Genomic DNA, 17,500 nt, shown 5'->3' on the forward strand with positions numbered 1-17,500 from the left:
AATGTAGTCTAAACTTTGAGAAACTATAACAACTGGTGTGAGATATAGCCTACCAATCATCTTGACCATGGTCTCATTTGTTTACTGTAGGTATTATTACCAGCCGCGACTTGGGCGGGACGGGGTGGGCTGGTATGGTTTTTTCGCCGTGTCGTCGTGTGTGTGTGTGTGTGTGTGTGTGTGTGTGTGTGTCTTGTCTATATGGCTGCTAGAGTTTCTCCTTCATGTCGTCATCAGCTGTCTGTGAAGTCCTTTGCGTCTAACCTCTGGCTCCGCTCCGGTTACTGAACTTCTCTCATGGGGGCACCTCTCTCACTGTCTTTCTATTTCTATATTTTATCCCCTCTCTCTCTTTCTTCTGGCTCTTCCATCCCCTCCTCCCTCTCTTCATTTGCATTGTCTCCTCGCTGTTCCCACATTCGCTTTACAGTATATCCTCACTTATTTTCCCATCCTCTTCTCACCTCCTTGTCGGTCTTTCTCGCGATTGTTTTCAATATTCAATATATATTTCTTGTCATGTCAACTCTGCCTCTCTTTATTTTACTGTTATCACTTTCTCTCTTTTATTTCTCATTTGCCTTCCTCCGCTGTGTCCACGCTAACTGTAGCCTGAATTGTCTCCTCGTTACACTCCATTTCCTTCTTCAACTTGCTGTGGATCCAAGGGCTGGACCAAGGCAATGTCAACCCTGTTCTATGTCTCTCTCTCTCTCTCTCTCTCTCTCTCTCTCTCTCTCTCTCTCTCTCTCTCCCTGAGCATTGCTTTCAGACTTTGTTCTATGTCTCTCTCTCTCTCTCTCTCTCTCTCTCTCTCTCTCCCTGAGCATTGCTTTCAGACTTTGTTCTATGTCTCTCTCTCTCTCTCTCTCCCTGAGCATTGCTTTCAGACTTTGTTCTATGTCTCTCTCTCTCCCTGAGCATTGCTTTCAGACTTTGTTCTATGTCTCTCTCTCTCTCTCTCTCTCTCTCTCTCTCTCTCCCTCCCTGAGCATTGCTTTCAGACTTTGTTCTATGTCTCTCTCTCTCTCCCTGAGCATTGCTTTCAGACTTTGTTCTATGTCTCTCTCTCTCTCTCTCTCTCTATCTCCCTGAGCATTGCTTTCAGACTTTGTTCTATGTCTCTCTCTCTCTCTCTCTCCCCCTGAGCATTGCTTTCAGACTTTGTTCTATGTCTCTCTCTCTCTCTCTCTCTCTCTCTCTCTCACTGAGCATTGCTTTCAGACTTTGTTCTATGTCTCTCTCTCTCTCTCTCTCTCCCTGAGCATTGCTTTCAGACTTTGTTCTATGTCTCTCTCTCTCCCTGAGCATTGCTTTCAGACTTTGTTCTATATCTCTCTCTCTCTCCCTGAGCATTGTTTTCAGACTTTGTTCTATGTCTCTCTCTCTCTCTCCCTGAGCATTGCTTTCAGACTTTGTTCTATGTCTCTCTCTCTCCCTGAGCATTGCTTTCAGACTTTGTTCTATGTCTCTCTCTCTCTCCCTGAGCATTGCTTTCAGACTTTGTTCTATGTCTCTCTCTCTCTCTCTCTCTCCCTGAGCATTGCTTTCAGACTTTGTTCTATGTCTCTCTCTCTCTCTCTCTCCCTGAGCATTGCTTTCAGACTTTGTTCTATGTCTCTCTCTCTCTCTCCCTGAGCATTGCTTTCAGACTTTGTTCTATGTCTCTCTCTCTCTCTCCCCGAGCATTGCTTTCAGACTTTGGCTGGCTGGTGGTGTGTGTTAATAGTGAGACTCCAGGGCCTTCAGGCAGCTGGCCCTAGAGCAGTGATTCCCAACCTGTGGTCCGCGGCCCCCTGGTGGGCCGCGAAGGTATTGCAAGTGGGCCGCCAAATCATTTCCAAAAAAGTATGATTTTTGAAAAAAAAATTTTTTTTTTTTTTTTCATTTTTTTTTTAAAGATTTTGAAAAATCATACTTGAAAAAGTATGATTTTTGTTTCTTTGATGTTATTGCTTTTGCTTGAATTGAAGTTTCATCTTTACATCATCTTTATATTGGGTTTGTGTTTATTTGTAACCCTATCGATTTAATGGGCTTTCTTCTGATATTTGGATTTTGTTTGGATCTGATATTGGATGTCAAATTGTTATGAGAATGCATTTTTCCATTGTTGAAGGATACCGTTATTTATTAATCATTTGTTAATTAGCCTGTTACAGACAGCCCCTTGCTTGTCATTTCTGACATCTGTGTGGTGCTGATGGACAGCTCCTTGAATGATTGGTGTGTGTGTGTGTGTGTGTGTGTGTGTGTGTGTGTGTGTGTGTGTGTGTGTGTGTGTGCGTGTGTGTGTGTGTGTATGTGTGTGTGTGTGTGTGGACAGCTCCTTGAAAACTGTAATACTGAAGGTGTTGCAACATGTTACAGGTGCTGTGTTAGTGACTGTGGAGCTTCCAACATGTTTCTCCTGTATTCAGTTCAGTCCTTTATGTTCAATTTTCAATAAAAAAGTGCTCTGAGAACGCATTATATGGCCTTTGTATTTATGGGGTCGGAGGTGGGCCGCGAACATTTTTGAGACATAAAAGTGGGCCCTGAGTTGGAAAAGGTTGGGAACCACTGCCCTAGAGACACTCTGTGGAAGTCATTACCCTGACTTTACCTCCACACTGTAGAACATGGTATTGGGAGTAGCTTGTCAAACTGTGGCCTTTGTACAGTCAAGTGGTTTTTATTTGTCTCATTTAGTGAGAATAGGCCCAGATGACAGCCGCGGTTACTCAATTGGCGATTTTGTGAACATTGTTTGGGTTACGGGAGTTCCACGTCTGCCTTGAGTTAAGGGTTTAGTGTTGGATTAAAGACTCTGTTGTATTGTGGGTTACAAACAGAGGCCTGCAACAATGCTTTATCTGTATGCCACGGGAGATTCTCGTCTGTAATTAAAACAGTGGGGCAGGAAAAGGAATAAAAGTGAATCGGCTTGTCGTCCCCTCATGCATAATTCAGATCTGATTGCAACTCTCCGCTTGGGTTTCTTCCCAAGACTTGCCGTTTCTGCTTTGCCTCCTGCCAGATGGAGGGTTAGCAATCGTCTCGTTGTTTTTCTCCTCCACTCAGCAATTTCTCAAGGCTGTTTTTCTGAAAGCTTCGACCGTGCGGCATCGATCCCCCCCCCCTCCCCCCCTCTGTTATTCTTCTGCCCCCCCCCCAAATGTCATATGTTTCTGTAGGAAAGAAGGGCCATTATTATTCTCACAGGTCTGACAACTGAGCCTAGCCTAGCCTAGCCTAGCCTAGCCTAGCCTAGCCTTCATGCAGGGATTTGCTTTGAGGTGGGGGGGGGGGGAGGAGTTAAATTAGGCAGTTAGGAAAACAATAAAGGGTGGATGCTTTCAGATGGGTTCAATGTCTCTTAATGCTGATTTTGACTGTTTGAGTGATGATGTCAATGTCGATTTTGATGATGATAATGACTTGGAGAGAGAGTGTGAGTTTGTGCAAACGCGTATCTGAACAGAGTTATTTTGTAAAGTAAAGCCAAAGAAAGAAGAAGTAGTCTTTGTCTATCACACACTAGACACAGATACATGTTTCCACACCAAACCTGGCTCAAATAACCATGGCTTTCTCTCTCCCTCCGTCCTCCCCTGCCTCCCTCTTCTCTTCTCTCTCCCTCCGTCCTCCCCTGCCTCCCTCTTCTCTTCTCTCTCTCTCTGCTCCTTCCACAGTGTCTCTCCAGGACATCACCATGAGGAAGGCGTTCAGGAGCTCCACCATCCAGGACCAGCAGCTGTTTAACCGCCAGACGCTGCCCGTGCCGCTGCAGGAGACCTTCCAGACCTGCGAGCAGCCCCCGCCCCTCAACATCCTCACACCCTACAGGTTCCCAACCCAGCCTGTTTGACTTACTGCTCAATATCGACAAGGAATTTAATAATAATTAATAATAATAACAACATAATATTATTATTATTGTGATTATTATTATGAATATCGACAAGGAATTTGAATCTAGGGCTGCACAGTTAATTGAAAATACAATATCAAAATCACATTGACAACAATGAGTTTCGCAATGTAACCGTCTGTTTTTCTCTCTCGGTGGGGGTGTGTGTGTGTGTGTGTGTGGGGGGGGGGGGGGTCCCAAATGGTTTCCTAAACAAGGGGCTTCTGTGCTGTGCAGAATTATCCTTGCCTACTAATTAAGTTGCACGTCATTGAAAATCCTTAATGTTTACTGTGAGCAAATCCAACGCTTTAGCATCCAACTACCCCACCCCTGCATGGGATTTGATGCTGAAAAAGACATTATGTAGAAAAATCACATTTATCTCAATTTCAATATTCATCTAAAAATCGTAATATGGCTCGGCAATGGGAAAAGTCAGATTTAATTTTTGGATGAAGATTTCATCTTCTTTTCCCTTCAAATGTAGCAATTTAGTTTAGCCTGGCATGATGTTAGCCGGCCTTTATTGTCAGCAGTCTGGTAAGAATGAATGCATTCATGTGTATTGTTTGTTTCTGACATAAAGAGAGACTGATAGCACCGCTTGCGCATTAGCACAAAAGTACCTGATTGGCTTGTGTAGAATCAATGTAGACAGAGAATTATGGTTGTTTTCCTGTGGCCCCTTCAGGATCATAGCAGCTGTGTGCCTGCATAAAAACACTTATTAAGGACAACAACAGTGTGTTATTGATTCTCATGGTAACACACGGAAAATAGAAAATGTAGCCCAATGGCTAGGGTAGCTGTAACCTTAAATGGATGGTGTGTGTGTGTGTGTGTGTGTGTGTGTGTGTGTGTGTGTGTGTGTGTGTGTGTGTGTGTGTGTGTGTTGTGTGTGTGTGTGTACGTGTGTATGTGCGTGTGTGTACGTGCGTGTGTGTGCGGCTTCCAGAGCACCCGAATGTGTTAGTGTGTATGGTTATTGAGCTGTCTGTGCCTCTTCACAGCAGGCATCTCCACTGGCTATTGGTTGAGGTTGCGGGGTGGGGCGAGCACGAGCAGAGCGATGGAGGGAGTCAGCCAAAGATGAATAATCCATGAAAAGCTTTTATTTCTCTGCCTTCTCACCCCAACGCTCGCTGCTTTCTGCCTTCCATCTCTTTCCCTCGCTGTTAGTTTTTTGTAAACTTTATTTATACATTTTATATCATGCAAAATTGTGCACAAATATATTGCATCAACAACCAACATCCAGTAAGGTCCGTCTCCATCTACTAGCGTCGTCCTGCCCAAACACACACACACACACACACACACACACACTGGAAGGAGACAGGTGCAGGTATTAAGGTGTACGTCGTGGGTTTTAAATCCCTTTTGAGGGTGTGTTTAACCGCTGCGTCTCGGCCTTGACTTGGCCTAGACGGGCTGAGAGGCAGGTGTTGGTGTCTGTCTGGTGTCTGGCCCAGGCTACAAACTCTACACATGCTTTGTGTCTGGCCCCAGGCTACACATCAGCTGTTGTTGAGACTGACAGGTTGAAGGCAGCTGAAAGTTCCGTACTGGACACAGAACAGGATGTACTTTGGTACTTTAAAGGCACAGTTCACCCCCAAATCAAAAATACGTATTTGTACTCTTACCTGTAGTGCTATTTATGGTTTGGGTGTGAGTTGCAGAGTTTTGGAGATATCAACGGTGTAGACATGTCTGCCTTCTCTCCAATACAATGGAACTTGCCAAAATATATATTTGAAAAACTCAACAGCAATGTCTCTTACCAGAAATCATGACTCGGTCACTCAGGATAATCCACAGACCTTGTTGTGAGCAGTTTCATGTAGGAACTATTTTCTTTTATTTTGGGGTGAACTGTCCCTTTAAAGGTTAGAGAAAACGGCTTGTGACTGGAAGATCGCTGGTTCAATCCCCACCACACTGGCTGGAAAAGCCTCGGCGGAGAAAGTGACCAATCGAGTTGCTCAGTTGCCAGTAGTGAGTAGAAGACTGTGGCTCTGCTACAGTGTGTGTGGGCCAAAGAGAGGTGCATACAGTACACAGCAGGTGTGCGAAATTGTGCCTTTAATTCTGCCACACTGACTATATAATAGGAAAGCTGGCATGGCAGAGTTGATTTGTTCATAAACACTGAGTGGCCGGCTGGGACACTGAGTGGCTGGCTGGGACACTGAGTGGCTGGCTGGGACACTGAGTGGCTGGCTGGGACACTGAGTGGCCTGCTGGGACACTGAGTGGCAGGCTGGGACACTGAGTGGCAGGCTGGGACACTGAGTGGCCTGCTGGGACACTGAGTGGCCTGCTGGGACACTGAGTGGCCTGCTGGGACACTGAGTGGCAGGCTGGGACACTGAGTGGCAGGCTGGGACACTGAGTGGCCTGCTGGGACACTGAGTGGCCTGCTGGGACACTGAGTGGCAGGCTGGGACACTGAGTGGCCTGCTGGGACACTGAGTGGCCTGCTGGGACACTGAGTGGCAGGCTGGGACACTGAGTGGCAGGCTGGGACACTGAGTGGCCGGCTGGGACACTGAGTGGCCGGCTGGGACACTGAGTGGCCTGCTGGGACACTGAGTGGCAGGCTGGGACACTGAGTGGCCGGCTGGGACACTGAGTGGCTGGCTGGGACACTGAGTGGCCTGCTGGGACACTGAGTGGCCTGCTGGGACACTGAGTGGCAGGCTGGGACACTGAGTGGCCGGCTGGGACACTGAGTGGCCGGCTGGGACACTGAGTGGCTGGCTGGGACCTTTGCTGGCAGTGATTTCATACTCATGATTCATAATTCATATTACACTCCCTTTATCTTGATCTTTTGACTCGCTCACCCATTCACTGTCTCTCCCTCTCTTTCTCCACCTCACTGCGCTCCTTTTATCCTAACCTCCCCTCTCCCCTCCTCTCCCCTTCCCCCTCCTCTCCCCTAACCTCCTCTCCCCTCCTCTCCCACTCCCCCTCTTCTCCTCTCCCCTCCTCTCCCCTAACCTCCTCTCCCCTCCTCTCCCACTCCCCCTCTTCTCCTCTCCCCTCCTCTCCTCTCCCCTCCTCTCCCCTTCCCCCTCCTCTCCCCTTCCCTCTTCTCCTCTCCCCTTCTCTCTGCACATCACACCAGGAGGCAGCCTGGGACACTTCCCCAGGCTGTTATTCTTCAGATCCACCTTGAGCACAGCTGCCGCTCTCTCCCCCGAACCCCACTCTGTCTCTCTCTCTCTCTCTCTCTCACACACACACACACACACACACACACACACACACACACACACACACACACACACACACACACACACACACACACACACACACACACACACACACACCTACTCACACACACACACACACACACACACACACACACACACACACACACCTCAAATATACACAGAGAGAATATCATGCATACTGATTTACACATACATGCAAAATCCTCCCCGTCACGAACACACAGCCACCCCCTGACACCTTCACACGCTGCCTCTCACTCTGCCTCACTCTGCGTTCCTCACAGCGTGGCCCACGCGGGGTTAGGCCTGCTATGTTCAAGTTAAAGTGCAAAAGTAGCTTGGCTACCGTTTGAATCGTACACATGTGCCAAGAACGGCTTTGTTATGAGTTTCAATTTGACCATCTCTTTACTAAAATGAATGAGCCAGTCACAGATTGAAGAGAGAGATTTGGGGTCATGATTGTTACCTTGCTCCTTGGCAGGATGGCCAGGACCAGCCACCTGGCATCAGTGTTTAATCAGTGATTTAGAAATCTGAATTGGCAAATCACATCTTGGCATGATCGCTGTATTGAAAGTAGAACCGGACTGCTGAGATAGTGCTGCTGCACATAGAAAACACATTGTTGTTATGTTCTTGTTATTGTTCTGAGACTTGGATTCTTATCACACTTTGATTAATTGTGTTGTCCAGTTGTATTTTAGTGCTGCATAAATTAGGTCTTAGTAGATCCTAGGTCCTGATGAACAGATTCAAGTTCCGTTTTAATCAGATGGTCCCAGAGGCTCCAGAATCAGTCCATCAGTCGATCGTGTGATAATGAACGAGATGGTAGAGAAAGAGTTATGGAGACGAGATGGTAGAGAAAGAGTTATGGAGACGAGATGGTAGAGAAAGAGTTATGGAGACGAGATGATAGAGAAAGAGTTATGGAGAGTTGGAGACAGATACCGAGTGAGAGAGCAAGAAGGGAAGAGAGAGAGACATCAGGTTGCTAATTTATGAGGCTTATTCCCATATTGATATCATATGACATTTCCGGCCAGCGTGTGCTGTCATTTATGTATCCTAATCAATTTCCTTGTCAGGGGAGGGGGGCTTTGAAGTGATAATAACTACCTCCGTCTGTCAAGAGTTTTTTGTTTCCCTTCCTGTCCTCATGGCGCTGGTCCCACAGCGACCACCAACCACAAAGTCCCCTCTACCGAGGGCGATGGAGACAGAGAGGAGTGGAGATGAGAGGGAATGGATGGTGATGTAGGACATAAGCTAATATGAGTCATGACAGGTAGTCAACAGATTTCATCAAGGAGAGCAGACAAGAGATGGGAAAGGGCGGGCCACAGGAAGAGAAGAATGGTTCTCATTCTCCATTTTTCAAGGATTCACATGTTCTTCTCATAAGAATAATGAAGAATGAAGAGAAAAATACCTTTTAGTAGCAGTTTGCGGTAGTAGTATTAAGTTCAAAATGTACTGCTGCTGCTTGAAATAAAGGAGACATCACAAGGATACATGTTGAAGGGGAAAAACAAGGTGAAATTGAGTTTAAAGTTGGTGCTCTCTAAAGGTCAAGACATAAAAGTTCTTGAGAATGTTATGGTTTTTCATTGTAATGCTTTCATGAGCTCTCAAGATCAAGACAATTGCAATCATATTACATTACATTGTATTACCTGAGATTCATAAGGGCCCACACAGTCAAAACTCACAACAACTGACTAAAAACTTTGGGACATTTTAGGAAAAATCCGACCACTTCTCAGAATACATTTAGATTAAACCTTGTAGAGAGCCTACAGTATGTAATGATCCCACTGATCTTCCTCTCTGTCCATCCTCCTCTAGGGACGACGGGAAGGAGGGTCTCAAGTTCTACACAAACCCCTCCTACTTTTTTGACCTGTGGCGAGAGAAGATGCTGCAAGACACAGAGGACAAGAGGAAGGAGAGGAGGAAACAGAAGGTAAGGCTTGACCCCCATTGGCCCACGGCAGCAGCCGGCACAGCGTCGCTGTCTTTTCATTGGATGATCGAGGGTGGCCTCGTCTTTTCATTGGATGCTCGAGGGTGGCCTCGACCCTGTGGTTGCTGGAATAGGTCTGTGGCAGGGTAGCCCTAGGCCAGTGATTTAAAAAGAAGGATGTGGATACATGAAAACACACACACACACACACACACACACACACACACACACACACACACACACACACACACACACACACACTGAGGTTAAAGGAGCAGCAAATTCAGTCTTATCTACTCACCACCATGCCAATGGAAGGTCTGGTGAAGTTTTCTAGTCCACAAAGCTTCACAGGAAAACAGCGATGCAACATTCTCCTAAACCACTGAAGTAAATAGTGACTAGTTTTCAAACGTATTTAAAAAAAATAGAGGAAAAAAGGTCAATGCCAACTCCAAGTTGATTTGAAAAAACTTCATTTACACCCATGTTTTTAGCTGAAATCGTCACTGTCGCCACTTAGCTCCAAGCCGCGTCCACATTAGCGCGCTCCCCGTCTGAAGTGGGTGCACGAGCTCAAAGGCTGGTGTACACGCAGCGCATGCTCTCATCATCTGGATCTCAACTCCTCTGTTCAATCCCTCTGTGCAGTCGAGGTGTGTTAGTGAACACTTTTCACCAGAGGAATACTCTGCCACGCTGTTTCCCTGGGAAGCCTCACAAAGGTTTTTTGGACTAAAAAACTTAATCCGACCTTCCACTGGCATGTGGGTGAGTAGATAAGGACTGGATTTTATTTATTTATTTATCTATTTATTATTTATCTTTTAGAGGGGGGGGTGATCTGTTCCTTTAACCAGCCTCTGTGGAGGAGGAAGACATGAGGTGAGCGTGAACAAGAGGCGCCCTGTAACTTGCCAATTACATTGATCCATGTGTTCCTGCTTGGATCAGCGTCAAATGACAGTCAGGGTGTTCCACTGATACACAGGCCTGCATCATATCATATAGTCTAATGCACTAATTAGTTGACACGCGCACACACACACACACACACACGCACACACACACACACACACATATACACACACACGCACGCATGCACGCACGCACGCACACACACACACACACACACACACACACACACACACACACACACACACACACACACTAATCAACTCTTCCTCCAGTCTTCTTCGTTCTGACTTGTCTGGTTCTTAAATCTAATTAATGGGAGCATCTGCTCTTGGCTTGCCCCCGCTCCTCACTGCGTGTCGCCTCTTTGCCTCCACACACACCAGTGCGTACACTCAGCCTCGTAAGTACACACACACACACACACACACACACACACACACACACACACACACACACACACACAATCTCCTGAGCGCTGCTTGTGTATTTTATACACACACACACACAGACACACACAAATTAAATGAGGAAGCTCTCGCACAGACGTGGAAAGCCTCTCTCTCCCCCCCCACCAACTCTAGGTTACAGAGCTCCAAGCCCCTTCTCAGGTGGAGGGGTCTCCCACCCCGAACACCAGGGGCCCAGGGGGGCTCTAATCAGCACCAGCTTGCATTTCCATGTGTGGGAAGCAGGCCGTGTCCCGTACTCAGACCCCTCACAGCCAATCAAAGCCCTTTGCAGTCATCATGTCATCACCAGCCAATGAGGAATATCATTTCCCACTGAGGTTTTCCTCTGTATAACCTCATTTGCCGGTTATGGGTTTTTAATGGTTGTGAGTATAGTATGGCGTGTGTGTCATAGAGAGGAATATTTTGCGGAGATGTTGTTTCGCCAAGAAAGGGTTTGGTTGGGAGGGTGAAGAGAATCGCTGTCAGAGTAAAATGTGGGAAATTTGGGATGTTTCTCTTCTATAGATCTATATTCACCAGCTTCATAATAGCATAACAAATCTTTTTTTTTTTTTATAGTGAAATGAAATCCACACATATTAGACATGGTCATGCGTAGGCAAAACCCCCCTCAAATGCCACAGTAGACGGAGTTCATTTGCTTAAGAGGGTTAGGTTGATACGAGTAGCTGAAGCTCTAGTATCCAGTGAGTTGAGTCTGATGAAAGCCCTCGGGTGGCCTCATCTCGTAAAGCCTTATTCATTTCCTTCTCCACCACACTGGCAGCTGGACAGACCCCATGGAAAGGCCCAGAAGACATCCAGGAAAACCAGGATGGATTAGAGGAATTACACACACATATTTGTCGGTTTGAGTTACCATCACAGCAGATAAATAGCCCGTACGAGGATCAGGGCAAATACAGTATAGAGAGAGTTCATGTGTGTGTTTGTGGAATGCATGCAGAATAATCGGCCATTGAAAGAGTTAGTAATGGGAATTGTTGGAGTTGGAGTTATACACACATATACACACATATACACACAACCACATACATATTGGTGGTTAAGTTGTTTAGTCTGTCTGTGTGTAAAGCATTTCTAGATTTACCACTCAATGAACTAATATAAGCCTTAATTCATTGAGTGGTACATCCTCTTAACACGATATGCCTCTCAGCCATAGCATTTATGAAGAGTGTGTGATGTGTGTTTGGGTAAATGTGGAGTTATACCTAAGAAAAACAAAGGAAGGAGGGAAGTAAATGACCATTAGAAAGTTACAAATATAATATTTGGCTTCTGAGTATATTTAGGACTGTACTACTTTGTATAGAACAGAGGACACCTAAACAGACCCCCATGTCATAAGATTTTGTCCCAGGTCCCCCCATCTAATAAGATTTTTTGCTTTTAGATGTTTTATTACAGAAAGTGTATGAAACCATGGCCAAAATAGTGCCATTGAGTTACTTATGAATGGATTTATAGTGAAAATAAATGATCCCCCTTTTTGCTGGGGACCCACTGGAACCCCCTCAAGGACCCCTGGGGGGCCCCCGGACCCCACTTTGAGAACCACCGTGCTACCGCAGCTCTCGCCTGCTCTCACTCCATCTTCTTTCTGAGTCAGAATACTAATGTTTGACTCTCTCTTTCCCTCTCTCTCTCCCTCTCTTTCACACACGCACACACACACACACACACACACACACACACACACACACACCACTCCGCACACAGATTAGTAGCCAATGATAAATGGAAAGCAGCACAGGGCAGAGGGGAGGGAAACAAACCCTGCAGTGTCTTATATAATCTCATTAGCTGCCGGGTTAGCATCACTCTCACTGGATTAGCACTAGACTGTGAGGTGAGCCAGTCGGTGAGTGAGAGAGATGCAGTTTGCAGTTCAGGACGAGGACAAGGGCCAGAAGCACAGTAGAAAGAGAGACCGAGGCAGACAAAGTTGGCATCAGAGGGGAAAGGGAGAGAGAGAGAGAGAGAGCATAGTCCACCCAGTGTCCACCGGGTTTGTCTCTATAGTGTCTGGACCCCCTGCAGAGACTCTCCTTCAGCTCCGCCTCTCCTCCTCATTGTGGAGCTCATAGGCATCCTAATGGAATATACTGACATTTGAACTTCAGTCTCATACAGTATACTTGTCCCAGTGTGGGGAAATATCTTCTGTATTATGTCCTACTCTAAAAATGGCTCGTTAGTCCTCGTTAAAAGTGAAACCAGCGGGAGCCCCGAGTTGCGAGCCAACGAGCCAGCTGGATTAGCTGAAGGGCCACCGTACAAACTTTTTCCCACATTTTCACAAGTGACTGGTGAAGAAAAATAGGCAGCTAAATTCCAAAATGTCAGAGTATCAGATAACTACAAGGGCTTAAGTTTGCAATGGCGGTGCCTGGTGTAATGGATAGGGAGCTGTGAAAGACCAGCTGGTGCACACAGCTCCGTTCAGACCATTTGCCAGCGACACATACTCTATGAACTATAGCTACAGTCTTCAATAATTTATTCGGGCCTATATAGTATCTACTTTAGTAACGTGGACTGTGTGTGTGTGTGTGTGTGTGTGTGTGTGTGTGTGTGTGTGTGTGTGTGTGTGTGTGTGTGTGAGACGTGTGTGAGACGTGTGTGAGACGTGTGTGCGCCCGCACGGTTATTGCTTTGTTTTGTCCAGTCAAACAATTGCCTTTTTTGTTGACCAAGATTGGAAAAAAGACAGTGCTCTCTATCCATTTGAATCATGGAAGGATACGTCTCAAAAAACACTTTCAAGACCATAAGAGGACATTTCTCTCTGTACCCTCATTCCAAACACATCAAAGTAAACAGTGAGCGCCCATAACTACCCCCATTGTTACTGCTTTCAGACACACGTTTTACAGGGTCGAGTTACGACCCCCACCCCACCACCTCCACAAAAGTATCCGATCCCCGCGGTTGCCATGGCAACAGCTCAGGTCCATTCAAGAGATGGAGACGGCGTGCTCGCGAGCAGTGAGACGCAGAGACGGACCGGGACCGACACCCCCGACCCCGGGCCCTGCTGCTACGGGCCACAGCAGCTGCACACACCACAGCCTGTCATTCAACACGGACACTGGGCTTTTTGTCTGTCGCCCGGCGCAGCCCGCCACTCGCCTTTCTGTTGCCGATATTTGGATTTGGGCTGCGAAAGGTTGTAGTCCTGGTTGTTTGACTTGAACTTCATTTCTCCCGCACAAGGAACAATGAATGCCTTACACCCAGGCTTCTGACCGCTCAGGTGTTGTGATGCACGATACAAACTGATAGAGGATGGGGGAAAATGTTTTTTCTTTATTACCTTTTATCTTGATGCTTTGGCACCATTGGCCTCAACTGTCGTGCCAGCAAAGCATATTGAATTGCACTGATTTGGAAACAAAGTGTCTTTCTGTAAACAAAAGCCCGGTGCAAAGGAACATGTTCATAAAGGTATGTTAGCCTGCCTGCTCAAAGCCACAGCGCAGCGCAGCATGCACTACAGTGCCTTTTGGTTTAAGTCTTGTTATTTCAGACTAAATAGAGAAGCAGTTGTGAAATCCCCTTTTTGTTCTTTTCTTCTTCTTTTGCTTAAAGAACACCTTTGTACACACGAGGCCTGTGCTTAGATCAGTGGAGATGAAATGCAAAAACCCTATTATTAAAGCCGAGATTTGCATTTCAGCAAAGGAAATTATTCACTAAATTGGCTTTGTTGTTTTTCCGTCCTTGATTCTTCACTAGATAAAAGTGAGAAACAGCAGGACGACAACTGTGTCGAGTTCTATCGCCTTAAGTTGGGATTGTACCTTGGCATCAAAGGACAGCGGCAGCCGCCTCCGCCATGTCGCTGCTGTCATTTTGACATACATGCCAGCGTGTGGATGCTTTGCCCCAAGGGACGGGTATGAGGGAAGTGACGACGTCAAACCAAGATCACCGTCGCACCACGTTCAGATGGTCCCGTGTGGACCGATGCTCCTCGGACAAGCCCAGAAAGTGGACAGGATGCTGCCTCTGCTGCCTCCTTTAACGTCTGTTTCTCTCTCCTCCCCCCTTCTTTTGTTCCCGTCCTCTACTGTGAACCCTGGTCTCTATTGTGTCTAACTGTGCAGCTGGAAATACCTTATCATATGTGTCCCGAGGGCCTTGTAAGAGTCCCCTCTGAAACCCCTCCTCCCTTCCTCACCCTCCCAGAGGTAAGACCTTCTCTCCCCCCCAAAACCCCTCTGCTGGGAAACCCACAACCCTCGGGCTAGCCTGCTGCCCCCCTATCCCACTCTCTGCACCCCTTCCTCTGGTTTGCTGTGGACAACTGAGCACCTCCACCCAACTACTAACCCCCCTCCAACACTCACCTGCCCAGACTGCATCCCAGTTCTGCATTAGGGGGGTAGAACATCAGACATTACAGGACCTTTTGTCAGTGATCCCCCCCCCCCCCGCCCCTAAAAAAAAAAGGTAAAATGTGTTGTATTCCAGTGTTCGACTCCCGTTGAAATTGACGATTCTTCATTCTACCCTTAGATTTTTCATTAGTTCATTTTTTTTCTATCTTAACACTGGACTTGTACCGTCATATCTGTGAAGTAGAATGCTGAAGAGTGCAAGAAAAGGAAATTGGGACGCAGCCATAATAACTCCACTAACCGCAAGACGCGTCTGTCAAATCACCCTGTCAAATTTCAGATCTGGTTTGCAGTGGACTGCACATTGCTTTGGAATGGTAGCACTCTTTAGACGACCTCTTGCCTTGCTAGACCTCCGTTTGCCGGTCAAACTAACAACAATAACAATCCCTCACACTCGACTCACATCTTCTGGGTGTAAGGACTGCTTCTCCGAGGTGTTTCTTAGCATTCATTCTGGAGGTGATACAAAAATAAACACACATGCAGATGTGAAACGTAGCTACTGCGCAAAGCTATACACATTTGTTTCTCTGCTAATGAAGGCATCGTTTCGCATTCATCACAGCGCTCTTAATCGTAGCACCGTTTGCTAGCCTGCTATTTCCGCAGCCCTTAAGGCAGTGACACGCAAACAGATTTTCTTCGGTATCGCCGCCAGGCTTCATGCTAATGCAGAAAAGGCCAAAGAAACTTTCCTACAGAGATTCATTCTCCGGTTACCTTATTATTGTAATGACCCTCATCAGAAAAACAGGAGCCTCAGATAATTACTGTACAAGTGCGTACAACACAGATCCATTAGATGGAGCAGCAGCAGTGTGTGTACTGTATGATGTGTGGGGGAGGGAGGGGGGGGTGTTGTCAGCCCGGGGCTGGTCGAGCGGTAGTGGGCCTCCGAGGGCCTCCCTGTGGGGGTTATTTACCCAGCACCATGGCTGCAGATCTGCTGAGTCTGTCACATCTAACATGCATGCACAAAACTGCACACACACACACAGACACACAAAGTTACACACACAGACACAAAACTACACATAAAGACGAGCGCACACGCGCGTACAAGGATGCATTCCGTCCGTAACGCATGGATCTATAAATATTACACAAACGCGCACACACACACACACACACACACACACACACACACACACACACACACACATTCTCCGACAGTGCTGCTGCATTCAGATGAAGGATGAATGCCTAGTTGAGGCACACAGCGTTCTGAAATTAGCTACATTTATAAAGGTGGTGACAATAGCTGTGTTTCCATTACAGTTTTTCGCAAAAGAATTGCGATATTTCTACAACTTCGACAATGTACAATTGCGACTTGTAGGCGTTTCCATTGAAGTTGCGTTTGAGTGATTCCCCGTTGCAGCAGCTGCCACAGTGATTACGCACGGGGATCTTCTGCCCCATATCCCGTCCCCTGCATGCTCAAATCCAACCAATGGTCAATGCAAATCCCAACATGAAGTTACAATGCATATAAACGAGCCTGATTATCAATTCAAAAGAAAATGAGTCGCAAAATGTTGCTGGCTGCGTGAATGCAGTCAGCGCGACAGGCAGAGGAAAAAAGGTAGCCTAATAGCCTACAACTGGTCCGATTTAGAGATGGAGGGGGGAAAAGGCTGATTTGGTTCTATAATTGCACCTGAAACGTGTGCAATGTATTAGCCTACTCACAGTCACTGTATTCACTTCAGACAGCACCACCGCACCAGTGTGTGCTTTTCATCCTCTCATCTCGCCGCTGTGCCAAATGCGCGCACACAGGCAGCCTGCTGTCACCATGGACCGATTTCTGCCATTAAACATTATCTAATTTGCCCGGCTACGCTTTTGCATAACACTCGTCTTTCTGCTAGGTAGCGTTGCTTCAAAGTTTTCCACTTGCTGCAGAGGTTTTGACACGGCTATCGAACCTTACTTACCAAACTTATTTTCCGCTCCTTTTCCAAGGGATAATATGGGTCACATGACGTGCAAATGCGAAAAATGTGTTTCCATTACACTTTTGCGATAAACTTCTATATCGACACGTCTGAAAAACCACCTCATGAGAGCGAAAAAACTTTTTGCGATATTTGGGAGGTTTTTCGAAATTCACGTGTTTCCATTACCCACTTTCTATTGCGATATATAGATTTTGCGCATTTCTGAGAGTAATGGAAACACGACTATACACGCGCACGCTCACCAGACACTCTGTTTCTTCTTCTCTCTCATACATACACCACACACCACCAGACACTCTGTTTCTTCTTCTCTCTCATACATACACCACACACCAGACGCTCTGTTTCTTCTTCTCTCTCATAGATACACCACACACCACCAGACGCTCTGTTTCTTCTTCTCTCTCATACATACACCACTCACCACCAGACGCTCTGTTTCTTCTTCTCTCTCATACATACACCACTCACCACCAGACGCTCTGTTTCTTCTTCTCTCACATACATACACCACTCACCAGACACTCTGTTTCTTCTTCTCTCTCATACATACACCACACACCACCAGACACTCTGTTTCTTCTTCTCTCTCATACATACACCACACACCAGACACTCTGTTTCTTCTTC

The 17,500-nt window shown here is 46.6% G+C and overlaps 1 protein-coding gene across 3 annotated transcripts in view; it reads left to right on the plus strand.

Moving 5' to 3' along the window:
• Nucleotides 1–17,500, plus strand: part of wasf1 (WASP family member 1) — an 87,683-nt gene that overhangs the window by 59,531 nt on the left and 10,652 nt on the right. For 2 of the 3 annotated variants that reach the window (XM_083643235.1, XM_083643237.1), the window contains exons 4-6: nt 3,675–3,828; nt 8,989–9,106; nt 14,610–14,693. In XM_083643235.1, the coding sequence (XP_083499361.1) occupies nt 3,675–3,828; nt 8,989–9,106; nt 14,610–14,693 (356 nt within the window). The remainder of the gene's footprint in view (nt 1–3,674; nt 3,829–8,988; nt 9,107–14,609; nt 14,694–17,500) is intronic. The other variant, XM_083643236.1, reaches the window with a different exon arrangement.

This window comes from Poromitra crassiceps (genome assembly GCF_964638095.1).
Source record: "Poromitra crassiceps genome assembly, chromosome: 9".
NCBI classification, from domain to species: Eukaryota; Metazoa; Chordata; class Actinopteri; order Beryciformes; family Melamphaidae; genus Poromitra; species Poromitra crassiceps.